Genomic DNA, 19511 nt, shown 5'->3' on the forward strand with positions numbered 1-19511 from the left:
TGTCTCTCCCAGCACAACCTGGGGATTGGACTTGGGACATTCTATGTGCAAAGCAGGTGTTCCACCATCCCACAGACCTTCGCCAACCCAATATAAGAACAGAGAAATGGGGGGAGGGCACGAAGGTTCTACACACCAGGTCTACACCATTGGGAAGCGGCTCCCCAGAGTTTCAGATAATGGTCTTTCCCAACTTTTGCTGGAGATGCTGGGGAATTGGATCTGGGACCTCCTACAGATGAAGTTTGTGCTCTACGCCTGAGCTGTGGTTGGTTCCACTTTTGTATTTCTTCCCAGATGTGCCAACTAGCTGGACTGGCCAGGTGGAAAAGTGGGACAAGGGAAGGCAAACAACCCCAATTGCAGGTTCAATCCCCAACACCTGGGGTTTTTTGTTGTTTTTTTTGAAGAGATACAGAGATACCCTGGCTTTTCCATCCATATCAACGGATAAAACTTCCTTTCACAAAGGCAGACCTTTGGTCCACGTCTCCTTAGAAACCGCCCTCCCGCCTACAAAACAATAACCAAGGTGACAGTGTGGTGTAGTGGTTAGAGCGCCAGACTGGGAGACCAGGGTTCAAATCCCCACGCGACCATGAAGCTCGTGGGCTGCCCTTGAGCCAGTCACGGCCTCTCTCAGCCTAACCTGCCTCGCAGGGTTGTTGGGCGGATGAAAGTGTGTGGGGGGGGGAGAGGGAAGAATCACACGCGCCGCCTTGAGCTCCCTGGAGATAAAAGATGAGCTATAGATGCAGGAAAAAACCCCACACACCTAAGGAACTGAAACACTGCGGCCCTCTGCACATGTTCAGAGAAACTCTCCCTCCCCCCTTGATGACTCCAGTCAGGACTAAGCACGCTGATGTAGGAAAATGAGTATGGAGGGTTTATATGTTTTTAAACTCCCCTCCTCTCCTCTACCTGCTCGCGGGAGTCCAGCCGTCTCGGGGACACGCGTCTCCTGGGCTGGGGGGGGGGGGGCGTCCAGGCGAGGCGTGCGCCGCAACCGTTCCTCGCGTGTCGCGGCCGCGCGGATTGACAAGGCAGGACGCCTGCGTGTGTGCGCGCGTGTGTGGATGCGGGAGCCAGGCGGAGCGAACGCTGCGGGCCGGGCGAAGAGCAGCCCCCAGCCCCGATCCAGGCTGCCAGCGAGCGCTGGGCGAAGGAAACCGCGCGTCGCCCGTGGAGCTGCCGTGTGAACGCCCCGAGGGGCTCCCCCGGGGCTCCGGCGCGCCCCGCCCCGACCCCTCCCCGGGAGGAGGCGCCGCCGCCGCCGCCGCCGCCGCCGCCGGAGAGATCGCCGAGGCTCGCATGGAGGAGGCTTGACAGCCGGGCGGGCGGGCGATCGCGAGCGAGCGAGGCAGCGAGCGCGCGGGCGAGGCGGCACCGGGGAAGGTCTGGCGCGGTGGGGGCGGCGAGGAGGGGGCGGCCGCGGCGCCGCCGCCGCCGCTGCCGCCGCTTGGGGGGATCGGGCCGGCGGCCGCATCCCCCTGATCCAGGAGGAGGAGGAGGAGGAGGAGGAGGAGGAAGAGGCGGCCGAGGGGCAAGCCATGGAGGAGGCCGCCGTGCCGGCCCCCGGCCACCCCCCGCCGCCGCCGCTGCTGCTGCCCCCCCCTCCGCCGCCGCCCCCGCCGCCCCCTCCGCCGCCGCTGAGCCTGCAGAAAGCGCTGCAGCAGTGCGAGCTCGTCCAGAACATGATCGACATCAGCATCTCCAACCTGGAGGGGCTGCGCACCAAATGCGCCACGTCCAACGACCTCACGCAGAAGGAGATCCGCACCTTGGAGGTGAGGCGCGGCCCGGAGAGGCAGGCAGGCTGGCTGGCAAGAGGGTGGGGGGCTGAGAGTGAGGGGTCGTCCAGGGATGGACGGACGGACGCGGGGATGGGGGACTCTGGAGCTCAGGAGGGAAGGGGGCGCTTCTCTCGTCCCCCCCTCCGCCCCGTCCATCCCCAGTCCGGGCCCTCGAAGGCTATGGCACCGAGGGGCGCGCGGGGAGACGCGGAAGGGGGGGGGGTTCCTGGTTGTAGCTGTGAGTGTGTTTGTGTGTACGAGAGAGAGAGAGAAAGCGCGCGCCACGGAGGCTGCGCGTCCTGCAGGTGCCTAAAGGTGTCGCTGGCTTTCTTTCTTTTTTAGTAGGGGGGAGGGAAGAGAAGGGGATCTCCCCCATCCTTGCCCTCATTAGGGCAATTTTCCTTCCTGGTTTTCTCCTTGCTCATCCACAGAACGATAGATCCCTCTGCCTCTCTCCCCCCCCCCCCACCAGAAGGAGGCCGTCCGTGGATACAGCCTCCTTCTTGTCGTGGCTGCCTTTGCAGGGATAGTTAAAAATAAAACCGTCTCTGTGGACTCTTGGGAAGGTGGGGAGAGGCACCAGAGAGAGAGACCCCGAAGGTGCCTCCTGGAGCATCTGATTGGAAGGGTCCCCCCACCCCAGTCCAGTCCTGTTGGGAGACCAGAAGGCGAGGCTTTTGTGGGGGGGTGGGCCTCTTCTTGCCACGCGTGGTTGAAATATGGGGTGCGGGGGGGGAGGGAGAGAGAACCAGATCCACGTGTTCGGCACGCATGAGACAGGCGCCATGCGGCGCTTTGACTTGGGAGCATCAGCTGACTTGGGTCAGGCCGAAGGGGGCCCATCTCGGCCAGCACCCTGTTCTCACAGTGGCTGGCCGGAGATGCCTTATTGTGGGAAGTCTGCAAGTCCACAACTCTCCCTGCTTGCCGTTCCCAGTAGCTAGTAGGCAGAGGCAGATATGCCTGGACAGCAGAGGGAGGTCAGGGCCACTGTGGCTGGTAGTAGCCACTTAGAGTTGCTGAGAGTGGCCTCATTTCCCGTTAGTTCATCATCTGAATTGTCAACCCAAATTGTCAAAGGCCTGTGTTTCTTCCTGCCACCCCCCCTCCCAATTTATTCATTTGCAACTGTGCCTGGCTTTGCATCCCTGTTCTCTGAGCAGCTTTGCAAAGTTTGCATAAGCACTAGTGCACCTTGACCCGGGACCCCAGCCTTTTGCAGTTTCTCCTGGCAGCATCTCTGCCACCTGTCCCAGGCCTAGATGCTCAGAGGGTTTGTTATTATTATTATTACTACTATTTTCCTTGTTGCATTCATACCCCACCTTTCCCTCCAAGGACATGCATGTTTCTTCCCCTCCTTATTTAATCCCCACAACAGCCCTGTGAGGTAGGCGAGTCTGAGACATAGAGACTGGCCTCCAAGGTCACCCTGTGAACTTCATGGCCAATGAGCAGAGATTTGAACCTTGGTCACCCAGGTCTTAGTCCCGCTCTCTATCCACTGCACCACACTATTCTGCAGGCTCTTTCAGACTGGTGGCAGCTCTGATGTAGTGGTAAGCAGCTGGACAGGTGGATACTGTCATTGGTGGGCCCCCTCCCCAAGTGGACTTGTCCCCTTTCCGCTGATGTCCCCTTGCTTTTCTCTCCCCTCTAGGCCCGATCCATGCAAACCTTATGGTGGTGCAGCTGGCACATTTGCAAAGCTAAGCAGGATCTGGTATGGTTTCAAACTGGATGGGAGACTGTATGTTGAGATTTCTGCATGGGAGAGGGTTGGACTAGGATGATTCTGTAATTCCCCTCTAGGCCCAATCCATGCAAACCATGCTGTTGCTTGAGTCCTTAAAGAGGGCTGGTGGAGGAGAGCTTGTAGGAGCAAGCAAGAGGGGTGGAATCAGGCCCCCAGACCTCTGTGGGTCAGAAGTGGAGCCATGTAAGCACTGCACCCCTCAAACGTAGTTCCTGACCCCTGATACCTGCCCTGCTGCCTTGGTTTGACCTGTTCCTGTAAGTCCCCTTTGCAGTTCCTGGACTCTGCATCTTGAAGAGCTGTGCAGAATGGGCATTTTATCAGCTGTGGCAAAAGTGGGAAACCTCCAGCCCACAGGCCAAATGGGCTCCTCCAGGACTTTCTGTCTGGCCCCTGAAACCTTCTCCAGTTCCACCCTTATTTCCAGGACACACCATTCACAACCCGTGCTTCACACCACAAGAGTTTTGGGCCGGCTGGAATGTGTCCTTGAACCCTGATCATGCCTCTTAATTGCCTGGATGGGAATGGAGGGGACTTTTGTGTGTGTGTGTGTGTGTGTGTGTGTGTGAGAGAGAGAGAGAGAGAGAAATGTGTCCTGTAGAAATCAGCTTATTGCACAGAAGTAGAATCGACTTCTGTTGCTCCACCTACTTCTGCCTCTGGATCTGCCCATCAGTAGCATGTGGCCCCCGGAATGTTGCGCAGGAAGGAATGTGGCCCTCAGATTGAAAAAGGCTCCCCTCCCCTGACCTGTGGGCCTTCCTTAAAGCTACAAGGGTAAAATCGTGGTTCGGTTTGCCAGAAATTAGTAAAACGTGCATCCCTGAACACTTGTCCAGTTGTGGGTTCTGCTGTGGCAAATGCTCATTTAGTGGCTTGTATCTCCCCTCCCTGCTATAGGTTTATTGTAGCACAGCAGTGTCCAAACTTTTTCCAAGAAGGGCCAGATTTGATGAAGTGAACATGCGTGAGGGCCGACCAAAATTGTTAAGCTTTTTTTAAGGATTTTTTAGGATTTAGGAATAAACTGCCCCGGGGCCACATTAAACCAACAGACGGGCCGGATTAGGGCCTGACTTTAAACATCCCTGTTGTAGCAGAAAGTTCATGTCAGGACTGGCTGCCATGTACCGTATTTTTCGCTCTGTAAGATGTACCAGACCACAAGACGCACCTAGTTTTTGGAGGAGGAAAACAAGAAAAAAAATATTCTGAATCTCCGAAGCCAGAACACCCTAACCCTTTTGAGTTCTGGCTTCTGGGATAGCTGTGCAGCCTGCATTCCCTCCATAAGACGCACATACATTTCCCCTTACTTTTTAGGAGGAAAAAAGTGAGTCTAATAGAGCAAAAAATATGGTAAATCTGGGTGTTTGATGATAGCCTTGATAGCTTTTATTCTTTTCTTTTCTCAAGCAGCTCTTGGTTATGGCAGCTTAGTAGTACCTCCAGGTTCAGACGCAGTCTACTGTGGAACTGAGAAACACATATGTAGGAGATCCAAGGCATTTCCCAGGCACTGCTCAGATCCTGGCTTGCTAAAGTTTAGCAAAGTTATTTGCTTTAGATCAGGCATTTGTCTCCAGATCTGTTGCTCAGCAGTAGAACATGTGCTTAGCTAGTTTGATGTCTGGCATCCCCAGGAAAAAAGGATCACGGGTGTTGGGAACTGGAAAAACTCTTCTGCCTGGGGCTGGCTTTACACTTTGCACGGCAGCAAATTCCGTGCTTGCGGAGAACTGCAGATGATTCCGTCCTCCTCGCCAATTTTTCTGTCTGACCTGCGTTTGCGATGACTTCTTTGTTGTGTTCACACATTACATTTTCACATGTATGCTTAAACCTCTTTGGTAGATGCCTGGAAAACTGCAGGCGATTCCCGAATTGACTTTGCTGCCAGACAGAAAACTTTGCAGACACTTCTCTGTTGCATTCACACATTACATCAACACACGTACATTTGCGTATGCCTGAAAAATGTCATGTTTGACATAGTCCTTAAACCTGGGAGAAGTGCTGATGGTTGAGGTTATTGGACTGACCATTCGGTCTGGATGAAGAGAAGGACGCTTAGGTCGGAAGCTTCCTGCTGAAGGTTGACCCAAGTCTTGTCCTGTTGAGGGGCCACATGTGGATGTGTCCACATCTCACTGATCCAAACAAATGGTTGAGGAAGCACCCAAAGTATCAGCAGAGCTGAAAGTTTTAGATGAACATGAATGATAGTTAAAAATGTGATCATATAATTATCAGGTTCACTGTACATCACTAACAAAACAAGAGTCCTGTTGGGTCAGGCAATTGGCCCATCTCATCTTTGAAGGCCATCCAAGACCTTCTTCATGCAGTGCCTAATTAAACTGTGGAACTCACGGCCTAGAACCCTCGTACCTACGGGAACGCCTCTCCCGGTATGCCCCACGGAGGACCTTAAGGTCCATAAATAGTAACACTCTAGTGGTCCCAGGCCCTAAGGAAGTCAGATTAGCCTCAACCAGAGCCAGGGCCTTTTCAACACTGGCTCCGGCCTGGTGGAATGCTCTGCCTCATGAGACCAGGGCCCTGCAATATCTGATTTCTTTCCGCAGGGCCTGTAAGACAGAGTTGTTCCACCTGGCCTTTGGCTTGGAATCAAATTGATCCCCTCCCCCTCTTTCCTTTTTCCTTTCTCCTTCTGTGATGGAACTCCTATTTGGGGACTTCCCTCGCTTTTTTCTGGCCCACGTAGGACCAGTCTGGATAGTTGGACTTGGTGAAGACTTGACGTTTTCATCCCCCCAAAAGTTTTTGATTTGAGTTCCCGCTGAAATGAGGCTGCATTTTAATGTTGTATTTTAGTCTTGTTTTTGAGTTGTGTTTCAATCAATTGTTTTTGTGCCGGTGTTGGCCACCCTTAGCCCGGTCTTGGCTGGGGAGGGTGGGGTATAAATAAAATTTAATAATAATAATAATAATAATAATAATAATAACTCACTCCCACAGGAGGCAGTGATGTCCACCAAGTTGAATGGAGTTAAAATAGGATTGGACAAGGCTACTGGTAGCTACTAGCTATGACAGCTATGCTCTGCCTCCATGGTTGCAAGTCGTCAATCTTGTGAATCCATTTGCTGGAAACCACAGGAGAGGAGAGGGCTCTTGTGTTCGAATCCTGCTTGCTGGTTTCCCACAGGCATCTGGTTGGCTGCTGTGAGAACAGGATGCTGGACTAGAAGGGCCATTGTCCTGGTCCAGAAGGCTCTTTTTATGTTCTTTACGAGAGTGGTCACACAACCATCGGTCCACTTGCTCTAGCGAATAGATGTGATTGTTCTGAAGTAAACAGTCTGGGGAGTAATTCAGGGAGGAAGTCTTTCCTAGCCTTCTTTGGAGATGTCTGGGATTGAACACGGGACCTTCTGCATGCAAGGCTCTACCAGAGAGCAACGGACTTCCCCATGCAAACATCACATGGCTTGGCAGGCTTATTGGAACAAATGAGTTTTGCAGCAGGTGCCAAACGCAATACAGTGAAAGAGCCTGAGATCAATGAGCAGGGAGTTCCAAAGTGCACACGCTGTCATAATAAAGCGCCGATTTCTTGCAAGTGCAGAATGAATCTCATTTGTAAAAGTGCCATTTCCACATTTCGGTGATCTAGAAAGAAATGCGCATTGGCAGAGGAGGGATCCCACCAGAGGACCTTTTAGAGTTCCTTAAAATTTTTTTTATTTATTCAAAATTAAAACAAGACATATTATCCAAAAAACATATCATCCTTGTTTTCCCCCCTATTTTTCCTCCCTCCCCCCTCCCACACAAAACCCCCTGCCCCCACCCCCTGACTTCCCTCAGTTCCAGTCTTTGGTTTCTCTGAGACTGCTGTTTTCTGCATGTTAGAAAGTTGTATAGATCCTCAAACTATTTAGCTGATTATTATCAATAAAAAGTTTGTGAATGTTTATTCAAAACCTGCCAAGGAGTCCAGTTCGCTTTGTTGCGTCTTCAGATACTTTGTAAAGGGTTCCCATTCATCCTTAAAGTCACAGTTATCCTTGTCCCGTAGCTTATATGTCAGTTTTGCCAGTTCTGCATAGTACGTCAATTTTTCTTGCCATGATTCTTTAGTTGGGGTTTCTTCAGTCTTCCATCCTTGTGCTACCAGAACTCTCTTGGCCGTTGTCACATACATGAAGATGTTTTTCAGCTTTTTTGGCAGGTCTTTCCCTACAATCCCCAACAAAAATGTCTCATGTTTTTAAACAAATGTTAAATGGAACATTTTCTTCAATTCATTGTATATCGTTTCCCAATTTTTTAAAATTACATTACAATCCCACCACATATGATAAAATGTCCCTTCCTTTTCCTTACACTTCCAACATATATTTGAATTAGTTTTGTACATTTTCCCTAACTGCACTGGTGTTGTGTACCATCTATACATCATCTCCATGTAATTCTCCTTCAATAGGGAACAATCTGTAAATTTTAAATCAGTTTTCCATAATTTTCCCCAATCTTCCATCATAATGTTGTGACCTACATCTTGTGCCCATTTAATCATAACTGATTTTACCTCTTCATCTTTCGTCTCCCATTCTAATAATATGCTGTATGCGGCCTTCAGTAATTTCCCTTTCCCTTCGATCACTTCTGTTTGAAACCTAGATCTAGTATAACTGAATCCTTTCTTACTGGAAAGGACCTTTTAGACTTCAACCAGCCTCTGCCAAAAGGCACGAGGACTCAGTTGAAGATTACGTGTAGAAATGTCTCAGTGTTTAGAGTACCATAAGCAAGACATGCTCAGGAGGGACTACCAAAGTGCTGTAGGCTAGTTGTTCTGAAAGCTTCCTCCATTCCATTTTTTAAAAATAAAAATCTACCAAGGCCACCTTAAGGTTTGGGTTTAACAGATGGGCTAAGCAGCCTTGACTTTTTGGAAGTGAAAATAAAAGATATTATAAGGTTATGTCATTGGCCTTATCAAGGAAAAGCATCAACCCAGCCTTGCAAAAAGCTTCCCCTTGCCGCTTGTTTAGTTACTGGCACACAGAAATTGCTGACACAGAACCTGCACTAGTCTTTTGTGTCTGAAAGGGGGGAAAACAAACAAAAAACACAACCACATTTTGTAAAAGTTCCCCTTTGGGATGCTAATGGGCCGTGATGGTTTCAAACAAACAAACAAACAAACAAACAAACCCTCAAAACTGGGCAAGGGGCAGTTTATATGGCAGCTCAGTGGCAGAGCAACTGCTTTGCCTGAAGAAGTTCCCAGATTCAACCTTTGGCCTCTCCAGGTCCCTTCAAGTTTGTTCTCAGATCAGCTATCCTAGTAGCTGACGGGCCACAAGGCAGGGAGCCTGACAGCAGGTGGCGCCAATGACAGGTGAAGCCAGCTGATGCTAGTTTGGTCCCCATCCTCCCCCGTGCTGAGTATTATAAGGGTGGCACTGAGGAGGAAGGTGACAGGCAAGGCTACCCATTGGACTGCTTGTAAGTAAGAAGGCAGGAAGCCAATAGCTCACTGAAGGACCCAGGCTCTCTCTATTCTTGTTGCAATTATGGTCTCTCTTCTTCAGCGGCTACATAGGAGCCTGCCTCAACCCATGTAGCCCAATACTGATTGGCTGTGGCTCTCCACAGTATCGAGCAATGTGGCAGCTGCTCACTGGAACTGGTAGGGCAGAAGGCAGGAAGCCCAACAGTAGGTGGCGCCAGAGCCAACGACAGGTTGAGTCAATGAATTCTAGTCTTGTCACCACCCTCCTTTGAGTTCCACAAGGGCAACACTGAGGTGGCGGCGGAGGTGGAGGAGGAGGAGGGTAACTGGCAGGCCACCCTCTGGACTGGTCATTAGTAAGGGGGCTGGCTGAGGGCAGGCTGAGCTGGGTGGGGCATTGCCCCATTTCCCCAAATGGGCCAGCCTCCGCTGCTGCTTGCCATGTTTTCCACTGCCTCCGTTCCCCTCTTTCCTCACCCCTTCTGTGTCAGTTTTGGAGCTGCAAGATCCTCTGGGCTGAGACTTCTGTTCTTTAAGCTATAAGCTTCACACAGATTGATGGGGCTGTCTAATTAATAAGAAGGACCGACAGGAGTCTCTTAATTAGACGCCTAATACAAATGATGCTATAGAATGAGTTCCCATTCCTTCCATTTCCAATGTTGAAGCACTGAGTGATGATGCTTAGGTAGGCATGGGGGAGGGAGGCTGCCCCCAGGATTGCTTTGGAATGGGAGTTTTCTGCTTGTCTGTTTGTTTTGGAGTGTGTATTCTGCAACATGTCAATAGTGCAATCATAGTGGAGTTATACTGGACCGTCCACACGCCATTCTGCATTCCCAGTTGTTCAGCAATGCCAGCACATTATTGCCATGCTGAAGAACACCATTATTATTATTATTATTATTATTATTATTATTATTATTATCCTACCCCACCTTTTTCCCTGACAGGGACTCAAGGTGACTTACAGATAAAATAATAACACTTAAAAACATGGAGAAAAAATAGTTTTAAAAACAACTAAACATTAATATAATTAAAACACAAACAAACATATATAAATCTACTAAAAACATACCAATGATTACCATAAAAACAGCACAGCACAAACCCTTTCATTAAAAGCAGCCAGTTTCCAAAAACCAGTTGGAATAAGAAGGCATTCACCTGGCGGGGGAAAGACAACAAGGTGGGCGCTAGTCCAGCTCTTCTAGGGAGGGAGTTCCAAAGTCTGGGAGCAGCCACCAAGAAGGCACTCTACAAGCTCAAGGTGACGTGTGGTCCTCACAACAACCCTGTGAAGTAGGATAGGCTGCAAATAGGATAGGCTGCAACATCACCCAGTGAGCTTCATGGCCAAGTGGGGATTCGGACCTTGGTCTCCCACCACCACTGACTTTAAGTAACAGGACATGCACAGATTGTAAATGAAGCAGTGTGTCCCCCACAAAAAAATAACCTGTTGAAAGTAGGATTTCATAAAACTGCCCTGATTCCACCGCGAGCTGAAATCAACATGAGTGCACAATAAAAAAGGACATCTGGTGTGGGGAATCTTTGGCCCTGTTATATGTTCCTGAACTACAACTCCCACCTCCTGGGCTATTGGCCATGCTTGCTGGGGCTGATGGGAGTTGTAGTTCAGCAACCTCTGCAGGGCCAAAGGTTCCATGTACCTGCCTTAGAGTGTGCTTCCGACTCTTTTATTTGCAGCTGTGACTTAGCATGCCAGCTGGGTCTGTTTAGGAGGAACTGGGGGGTGGAGGAAGAGACACTCTTAAGCCGTCTCCCAATTCTTTCTTTGAAGTATCACCTGGCATCATATCATGCCAGGAGATTGACAGCCGGGTGACCCTGCCCACCTGGCAATGTGGCCGAGTACTGGATCCGGCCTGCTAACTGAATCCATAGCCACACCTGTGGTTTATATGGTGATGACACATGGCGGAATTTTTTTTTTTTGGGGGGGGGTGATAGCATTTTGTTCACACCACACTGAGCGACTGGAGGTGATGACATTTTGTTTTCATTTTCTCTGCTGGCTGCCTGTGTGCTGTGGGTGTTTGAACATATCCCCGTTTCCAGAGATGGCTCCAGTTTATTATTATTTTTTGGAATCTGCCGGAGGCAATTTTTTTTTTAGATGTCCTCCCGTCCCATACCTGTCTGAGACAGCAGCATGGTGAAGGAGGTCACTGGCACTGACCTAAGACAAGGGGGAGAGGGCATGTGAAATGGATATATTGCTGAGCAGCAGGGATGGGCAAATTGTTGATTTCAGTTTCTCATTTTTCTAAACTTAAATTCAGCTCCCCACATTTGCACACCATCTTGCAACAGATTTGTCTTCAGTTGGGTTAGGGATCAATGAATTGGTCTGTTTTGGTTTTTCTGAGGTTTCATACACGCCAGACATTTAAAGCACACCAACTTTCCTCAAAGAATCATGGGAACTGTAGTTTGGTGCTGCAAAGTATAGCTCTCTCTGTGTGGGGGTAAACTACAGTTCCTAAGGACTCTTTGGGTGAAACCATGTACCTTATATTTGCTTTAAATGCAGCCTCTGTGTCTCGTTCCCCCCATTCTTAAGCTCAGCTCTTCACATTTCCACATCACTTTGTGCTATATTTATTTTTAAAAGTCTTCATGAAAATCAATCTACATTTTAGTACAGATGTCAACTCATGTACATATGTATGTGTGCATTTTTGCTTAAGATACACATTTTTGCAAAGCAGTCTTCCCTAATATAATTCATTTTGGTATGTTATTTCTGCTAGCATATGCATTTTTCAGGCACACTTTCTCTGAAGTATATACCTTTTTTTTGCACAACTTACTTGGCTAGGAAACTGCATTGCAAAATTCAGAGGAGTGGCGAGGTTCAAAGGAGGGCCAGGTTTCGGTTTGTGGATTGTTTCAGAATGTGCAAATGAGGTAGATTTCACCTCTAGCTGGGAGCTGAATCAAATCTCTCCCCATCCCTATTGAACAGGACCTTTTCTAATAGCAGAGGAGGGGGATTGCATGCATGGAGTTGAGGTCCGAGGCCCTAGATAACTCTGAAAGTCCCCAGCATATTGCACTGATCCAGATTCTAACTACAGGGATGCAGATCTTAGTGCCACCTGCCCAGCAAAAGCAGCACACAGACGAGGCTGTGCCTCTCCAATTTACGGTGAGAAATGCAAATATTGCAAAGCTCACAAACGTAATGAATGTCATCTGCTTTGCAAATGGATGATAAATGCTCTTTGGCCCACAACTCATTTAGTGTGGGGATATATGGCTTCCCTGGTAGACCTCCTCATGCAGGAAGTCTCAGGTTAAACAATATCCAGTTGCCTAAATAGGACCGAGAAAAAAGTTCCTGCTTAGGCAGGAGTGAGGAGTTTAAAAGTTGGCACAAAATGCGCCTTATGAATCTCTAGTGACAGAGAGTTCCACAGGATGACAGCAAAGGCTCAGTTCTTATGTTGTCATAGTTTCATTTATTCTTACTGTAAACTGCTCAGATTTTTTTAAAAAATGAATTAATGGTATATAACAGTGCGGGTGGTGCTGTGGTCTAAAGCACTGAGCATCTTGGGCTTGCCAATCAGAAGGTCGGCGGTTTGAATCCCTGTGATGGGGTGAGCTCCGGTTGCTTGGTCCCTGCTTCTGCCAACCTTGCAGTTCGAAAGCACGTCAAAGTGCAAGTAGATAAATATGTACTGCTCCAGTGGGAAGGTAAACGGCATTTCCATACGCTGCTCTGGTTTCGCCAGAAGCGGCTTAGTCATGCTGGCCACATGACTGGAAGCTGTATGCCGGCTCCCTCGGCCAATAAAGCGAGATGAGCGCCGCAACCCCAGAGTTGTCCGCAACTGAACCTAACGGTTAGGGGTCCCTTTACCTTTACCTTTACCTATACCTATACCTATCTTTTATAATAAATAACTATCAAACGTAATCAGCAAAGAGCTGTTAGGTAGGGCAATAGAGATTACCTTCTTTAGTAATGACTGAAGCCCACAGGGGAATCCGGTACTGAGAGTCGGACCTCAGTGATAACAGTGGAAAAACTGTGGGTTAGCTGTAGAGAGCCTCCAGTCTCCCAGCGTTTTGGAGCAGGGATATGAGCGCCTAGCAAAAGTTTAGATTTGTAGAATTAAGGTGCTTGTGTCCCCCCATCACGACAAATCTACTTTGGAACTTCTTGCTTATTGACACAAGGCAGGCTCCTTTGCTATATCCTTAAAAAACCCCACCTAATAAAAAACATTTTTGGTTAGACGAGCTTCTCCAGACATGTAGAGCAGGCATCCCCAACCTTCGGCCCTCCAGATGTTTTGGACTACAATTCCCATCATTCCTGACCACTGGTCCTGTTGGCTAGGTGTCATGGGAGTTGTAGTCCCAAAACATCTGGAGGGCCGCAGGTTGGGGATGCCTGAGGTAGAGTGTTGATAGGTGCTTTAATTTTCTTTTAGCTTCCTGTTGATTTAAACAATCCCAGATTTCTCTTTGAGGTGGGATTGCTGCATTTCAAGCCTGTACTGTACTGTGTGCATTGACTTCTCCCCTGTGTTCTTTGTTGTAATGTCAGAACCTGGGACAGCACCTGGTGAAAGCTAGAGATGCAGATCAGGCCAAAAATCACATAGGGGGTTTTGTCTGAAAATATAAATACAAGTATACAACACTAGCAGGAAGTGCCTGGTGCTGCTTGTAAATTCGAAGAAACTAAAATACATTGTGAATTTTATATGGAAAGGGTAATTTATGAGTTTTAGGGCTGCATGCACCCCCAACCCCACCAATCCTGCACTCTGAACTGACCTGGGCAGCTCCTGCTCCAGTCCTGAATCCATTTTTATTTTTGTGCTTAGGTGAGCTAAAGTTTAATTAGGGTTGAATCAAAAATGGCACCCAGTGTCCAAACATAGACAGAAGCTACTGCCTCCACTGGGACGCGGGTGGTGCTGTGAGTTAAACCACAGAGCCTAGGCCTTGCCGATCAGAAGGTCGGCGGTTCGAATCCCCGTGACGGGGTGAGCTCCCGTTGCTCAGTCCCTGCTCCTGCCAACCTAGCAGTTTGAAAGAACGTACAAAGTGCAAGTAGATAAATAGGTACCACTCTGGCGGGAAGGTAAACGGCATTTCCGTGCGCTGCTCTGGTTCACCAGAAGCAGCTTAGTCATGCTGGCCACATGACCCAGAAGCTGTACGCCGGCTCCCTCGGCCAATAAAGCAAGATGAGAGCACCAACCCCAGAGTCGTCCGCGACTGGACCTAATGGTCAGGGGTCCCTTATCTTTACTGCCTCCACTATGAGAATCTTCATCCCGTGTCTGGCTACGATATCACAAGAGGTTGCCAAGTTGGTGCAGGATGGAACCATCCTGCCAAATGTTGGTGGTGATTTTTCAGAGCCCTCCAAATTATGCAGGTTGGACCCGTCACAACAGATTTGGCAGAGACCCACCCACCAAAGGGGGTGGCAATATAGTTGGAGGTGCGTAAATTAGCGTAGTTTGGACCCCATCGTTTGCTCCTTCCGATAAGTGAAGTCACACCAAAGTCATGTTTTGGTCCACCATCTTGATTCAAAATGGTGCCCGGTGCCCAAATATTGATGAAGACTGCCACCCCCACTTCAGGAACCCTCGTGCTGAGATTAGCAATGATATCTGGACAGTTTACAGAGTCTACAGAGAATGGACAGACAGGGAAGCAGACCAACCACTCCCTAAAACAGGCACCCCAAACTTGGCCCTCCAGCTGTTTTGGGACTATAACTCCCATCATCCCTAGCTAACAGGACCGGTGGTCAGGGATGGTGGGAAATGTAGTCCCAAAAACATTTGGAGGGCTGAGTTTGGGGATGCCTGCCCTAAAATATACATGTTGCTGGCATCCGTCTGTCTCGGGAGACAATGGAAGAGTGTGCCTTTGGGGGTAAAGTCAAACCGTTAGAGAGTTACAGCCCCTGCTGTGGCTGTAGAGACCGGTATGGGAGAGAGATGTTTTGTTGCAGCTGGGGCAGATGAAGGCATCCAGTTTTGCTGCTGCAGGTACACCATGGCATTTCTTCTCTCTGCGGTCCTCCCAGTAGTCATTCCTCCTCTGGTCATCACTGTGGATACAAAACCCGACTGCCTCCAGATTATCTGCAAGGGATTCCCATACAGAAGAGTTAATGTCTCCTGCCTTCATGTCACGCTGTCAGACATCTTTGTAACACAGAGCTGGTCTGCCAACAGGCCTAGTGCCTGAAGCCAGCTCCCTACAGAGCACATCCTTGGGGATCCTGCCATTTTCCATCCTTTGAGCATGACCAGGCCAGTGTAGACGTCGCTGAGACAGGAGTGCAACCAGGTTTGGGATTTGGGCTTGGGAGAGCACATCTTTGTTTGAGATTCTGTTGCGCAATTTGATGCCCAAAATCTCCATGACGCAGGCTCGTGGAAGGCGTTAAGGTGTTGCTCCTGGTGGGTGTAAGTTGCCCATGACTCATTTCCATATAGCAGCGTGCTCAACACACAAGCCTGGTAGACCTTCATCTTGGTATAATAATAATAATAATAATAATAATAATAATAATAATAATTTATTATTTATACCCCGCAAATCTGGCTGGGTTTCCCCAGACACTCTGGGTGGCTTCCAACAAAACACTAAAATACAATAACCTATTAAACATTAAAAGCGTCCCTAAACAGGGCTGCCTTCAGATGTCTTCTAAAAGTTTGGTAGTTATTTTTCTCTTTGACATCTGGTGGGAGGGCGTTCCACAGGGCGGGTGCCACTACCGAGAAGGCCCTCTGCCTGGTTCCCTGTAACTTGGCTTCTCGTAGTGAGGGAACCGCCAGAAGGCCCTCGGCGCTGGACCTCAGTGTCCAGGCAGAACGATGGAGGTGGAGACGCTCCTTCAGGTGTACTGGACTGAGGCTGTTTAGGGCTTTAAAGGTCAGCAGCAACACTTTGAATTGTGCTTGGAAACGTACTGGGAGCCAGTGTAGGCTGTTAGCACCACATTGCCCCATATCTTTTTGGAGAGGTGAGCCATTGCCATAGCTGCCTTGCCAATATGTTTGTCCAGCTCAGCATTAATGGGGAGGTTGCTATGTTCATCGGAACATAGGAATCTTCCTTAGATGGAGGCACACCGATGAATGTGTCTGGTGGGCACACCTCTTGCTTTCATTCGAGATGCTCAGCGCTTGCTTTGCATGCAGAAGCCCCCAGATTCAACCCCTCCATCTGGGACTGCCTGAAACGCTCTAGAGCTGCTGCCAGTCAGTGTAGACAGTACTAAGCCAGATGGACCTAGGGCCTGACTCGATACAAGGCAGCTTTCTCTGTTTGTGTGCTGTAAGGGAACGACTGCAGTGCAGTGGTTAGAGCATCTCACTCAGTTGGTTAGAGCGTGGCGCTGATAATGCCAAGCTTGCAGGTTCGATCCCCGTGTGGGACAGCTGCCTATTCCTGCATTGCAGGCGGTTGGACTAGATGATCCTCAGAGTCCCTTCTATGATGTGAAAGCCCCAGGTTTGATCTCTAGCATTTCCAGCTAGCATTGGCAGACAACCCTCTCTGAAACCCTGGAGAGCTGCTGCCAGTCAATGTAGACAGCACTAGCTTAGATAGGCCTGTGCTCTGACTTGACAGCTTCCTATGATCCAGAAGAAGGGTTCTGACTACAGTGGTACCTCGGGTTAAGTACTTAATTCGTTCCGGAGGTCTGTTCTTAACCTGAAACTGTTCTTAACCTGAAGCACCACTTTAGCTAATGGGGCCTCCGGCTGCTGCCGCGCTGCTGGAGCACGATATCTGTTCTCATCCTGAAGCAAAGTTCTTAACCTGAGGTACTATTTCTGGGTTAGCGGAGTCTGTAACCTGAAGTGTATGTAACCCGAGGTACCACTGTACTTGGGTGAAACAAGTTTGACCGCCTTCCTCCCCTCCGAAAGAGAGACCTTACTCCTGTTAAAACGGCATCTCCCTTTTGTCTGCCCTCCGACACACAACCAGCTGTCCTTTTGGGAGCCTGGCACAGTCCTGGGGATCATCTGTCACTATAGTCGGGCTCTCACCTAATGTTGGAAATATGCGTTCATTAAACTTTCAAGCGCAGCCTCCCTTTGCCAAGGGAGCTCTCCAAGGTGGGTTGGATTTCTGCTCCTCCTCTGACGGAATCGCTGGTTGACCTGCCGGTGGGGGACGGGCGGGCGATTGTACTCCACCTCGAGCGGCTGGCTCCGTGCCTTTAATTTATCACTATTATTATTATTTTTCTCTCCACCTGCGTTTCTCCTTTGTTTTACCGAGATCTTAATCTCCCAGCAGGGCAGGCCGAGGGAGCAGTTTCCAGCCTCGGCTGACGTCAGTTGCAGCTCCGTCGATTAGCTGGCGCTAGGCACTGGGAGAGAGGTGCAGCTGTCATCCCTCTCCCTGGCGACCAGGTTTAATGCCATCCTCACCACCTCTTGCTTCAGCGAGTTGACACAGTGTGGTCCTCTGAAGCTCAGCAGGGCATGTTTACTCATTTATTTCGTTGCCAAGTAGCTCTGCCCGCTTTGCACAACAACCCTGTGAGGGAGGTTAGGCTGAGAAGAAGAGAAGAAGAAGAGTTTGGATTTGATATCCCGCTTTATCACTACCCGAAGGAGTCTCAAAGCGGCTAACATTCTCCTTTCCCTTCCTCCCCCACAACAAACACTCTGTGAGGTGAGTGGGGCTGAGAGACTTCAAAGAAGTGTGACTAGCCCAAGGTCACCCAGCAGCTGCATGTGGAGGAACAGGGAAGCGAACCTGGTTCACCAGATTACGAGTCTACCTCTCTGAACCACTACACCACACTGGCAGCAGCTGAGAGGCAGCAGCTGGCCCCCACGGTCATCCAGTGAGATTTATGACGGAGTGGGTATTCGAACCCTGGCCTCCTGGGTCTTAGTCTGTCACTGTTACCACTACACCACACTGGCTCTCCTGTGCCTGGGGCTTGCTGTCCACACAGGCTAGCACGGAAACAGGGGTGGTGCTTGCCTCCTGAGTACATGTTAGTTTTTCCAGCAGTTGTAGGCAATGGAGGTAAAGGGGCAGTGACCCAATCATTGTTTACTTTTCTGGCGGGTTCACCAGCTATGACCCCTCTTGGACAGAGGTGACTTGGCCACTGTCCTCCGTGCTCCATGCTAAGTTTGGATGACTGTATGTGCTCTACATGGAGCTGCTCTTGGAAACTTCAGTTGGTCCAAAACACAGCATTTGGATTACTGGATGGTAATCCATTTAGATCTCATGTAGCCCCTGCTTCCTAACAGCTGTGCCGGTTTCCGGTTTGTTTCTGGGCACAATTCAAGGTGTTCACATTGCCCCTATTTTCCGGAGGCAATCTTGGTTTTACAGAAGCTGTCCCAGTCTCATTATCTGATCCCAGAACGTCCTGTGTTTCCTTAGCGCATCCCTATTTTCATCAGAGAAATGTTGGAGGGTCTAGTAAAGGTAAAGTTAAAGGGACCCCTGACCATTAGGTCCAGTTGTGGCCAACTCTGGGGTTGTGGCGCTCATCTTGCTTTATTGGCCGAGGGAGCCGGCGTACAGCTTCCGGGTCATGTGGCCAGCATGACTAAGCCGCTTCTGGCAAACCAGAGCAGCGCACGGAAACGCCGTTTACCTTCCCGCTGGAACAGTACCTATTTATCTACTTGCACTTTGACGTGCTTTTGAACTGCTAGGTTGGCAGGAGCAGGGACCGAGCAACGGGCGCTCACCCCGTCGCAGGGATTTGAACCGCCGACCTTCTGATCACCAAGTCCTAGGCTCTGTGGTTTAACCCACAGCGCCACCCGCATAGGACATCCCTATTTTCATCAGATAAATATTGGAGGGTATGGAGTTATGTGGCCCCCGAGCCAAGGAGATATGTAACTATACAATCTTTAGAAGTCATCTGAAGGGAGCCCTATATAGGCAAGTTTTCAAAAATGGTTTGTTATGTTTTTATCCATGTTGGAAGCCTCCCAGAGTGACTGGGGCAACCCAGTCAGGTGGGCAGTGTATAAATAGCATTATTATTGAATAGGACATCCCTTTTTTCATCAGAGAAATATTGGAGGCTACGATGTTGGTGTTTAAAGACCTAAGTAACTCGGACCCCAAATACCTGAAAGACTTCCTAAGTAGGGCTTTGGTTTGATCTAACGGGGCTTTTAGGTTCTTATGTTTAGGAAGATGAACCTTACACTCCGTGGCTACTGCTGTACAATAAAAGCAGTGAAGGATGACAGAGGGCTAGAAAGAAGATAACAATGCAATAGAAAATGTGTCTTAATTTAAGTTTAGGGTTGGACAAATCCACTGATTTCATTTTCTCTGAGTTTACACACATACCACACATTTAAAAGCATGTTACTTTTCCTCATAGAATCCAGGGAATGGTAGTTTGTTGGGTGCTGGGAATTGGAGCTCTGTGAGAGGT

The 19511-nt window shown here is 49.3% G+C and overlaps 1 protein-coding gene across 1 annotated transcript in view; it reads left to right on the forward strand.

The window, feature by feature from the left end:
• Window positions 1-1623: 1623 nt before the first annotated feature.
• The window catches only part of KSR2 (kinase suppressor of ras 2), a gene marked incomplete at its 3' end in the record, with an annotated part of 180225 nt that continues 162337 nt past the window's right edge, over window positions 1624-19511 (forward strand). Inside the window, exon 1 of the mRNA XM_080986238.1 lies at window positions 1624-1790. Coding sequence (XP_080842364.1) covers window positions 1698-1790 — 93 coding nt within the window. The 5' untranslated portion in view covers window positions 1624-1697. The remainder of the gene's footprint in view (window positions 1791-19511) is intronic.

The sequence above is a fragment of the Podarcis pityusensis genome (assembly GCF_964106645.2).
Source record: "Podarcis pityusensis genome assembly, chromosome: 16".
In the NCBI taxonomy this organism is placed as follows: Eukaryota; Metazoa; Chordata; class Lepidosauria; order Squamata; family Lacertidae; genus Podarcis; species Podarcis pityusensis.